General features: G+C 52.9%; 1 protein-coding gene across 1 annotated transcript in view; it reads left to right on the top strand.

Annotated features, from left to right (window-relative positions):
• Positions 1 to 1,082, top strand: part of RPS6KA2 (ribosomal protein S6 kinase A2) — a 232,142-nt gene that overhangs the window by 220,299 nt on the left and 10,761 nt on the right. Inside the window, exon 18 of the mRNA XM_004368781.2 lies at positions 918 to 994. Within this exon, the coding sequence (XP_004368838.1) occupies positions 918 to 994 (77 nt within the window). The remainder of the gene's footprint in view (positions 1 to 917; positions 995 to 1,082) is intronic.

Below are 1,082 nucleotides of genomic sequence, written 5' to 3' on the forward strand. Positions count from 1 at the left end.
ATGCAGAGATGCAGACATGTGTTTGCTGAATGCCTGCCGTATTGCAGCACTGTGCTCAGGGTCAGAGATGCAGACGTGTCTGCTGAACGCCTGCCATATTGCAGCACCATGCTCAGGGTCCAGGATACAGAGATGGAGACGTGTTTGCTGAACGCCTGCCGTATTGCAGCACCGCGCTCAGGGTCAGAGATGCAGACGTGTCTGCTGAACGCCTGCCAAATTGCAGCACCGCACTCAGGGTCAGAGATGCAGACATGTGTTTGCTGAACGCCTTCCGAATTGCAGCACCGCGCTCAGGGTCAGGGATGTAGATATGCACGAGATGGGATCCTTGCTCTCCTGGCTCCACAATTAACGTGGAATCCAGCCACCCACAGTCCACCCTGTGCATCTGTGCCACTTTCTGTATACCATTTAAAAAAAAAACAATTGTTGTTGAGTTGATTCTGACTCATGACAACCCCATATGTGTAGAGCCCCATAGGGTTTTCTTGGCTGTGGCCTTTTGGAAGTGGATCACCAGGCTTTTCTTCTGTGGCAACTTTAGGTTAGTAGCTGAGTGGAAACCACTCACGCCACCCAGGCACCTTTTCTTCTGGTTACTAAACTAGGAACTCATGGCAGGCTGTCCTCTGGTAAAGTACGTGAGCCTGTGACAAGTTAGTTTTTCTGCCTTAGAGGCTGAAGGGCCACCATGTCCTCCATCTGGCCTGTCCCCAGCAGGAGCTCTGCTCCTCGTGTGTGTCAGTCTTCAGGGATCCTGGCGTGGTTGTTGGTTTATGGAGCAGGCTCACAGGAGTCAGAGCTGTGCCCGTCCCTTCGCCCAACCCGCCGTACCTGTATTCCATTGGCAAAACTGTCCTCAGCAGGAGTTTTCTTAGGGAAGAACTTACCCGACTTTTGTTTCTCCCCTCTAGGTCCTAAAGCGGCAAGGCTACGATGCAGCCTGTGATGTGTGGAGTCTGGGGATCCTGCTGTACACCATGTTGGCCGGGTAATGGGCTGTCCACTAGGGGGCTCTATCAGTTTATACACCACGCTGGCCGGGTAATGGGCTGTCCACTGGGGGCTCTATCAGTTTA

Source organism: Trichechus manatus, unplaced genomic scaffold (genome assembly GCF_000243295.1).
Source record: "Trichechus manatus latirostris isolate Lorelei unplaced genomic scaffold, TriManLat1.0 scaffold00002, whole genome shotgun sequence".
Lineage (NCBI taxonomy): Eukaryota > Metazoa > Chordata > Mammalia > Sirenia > Trichechidae > Trichechus > Trichechus manatus.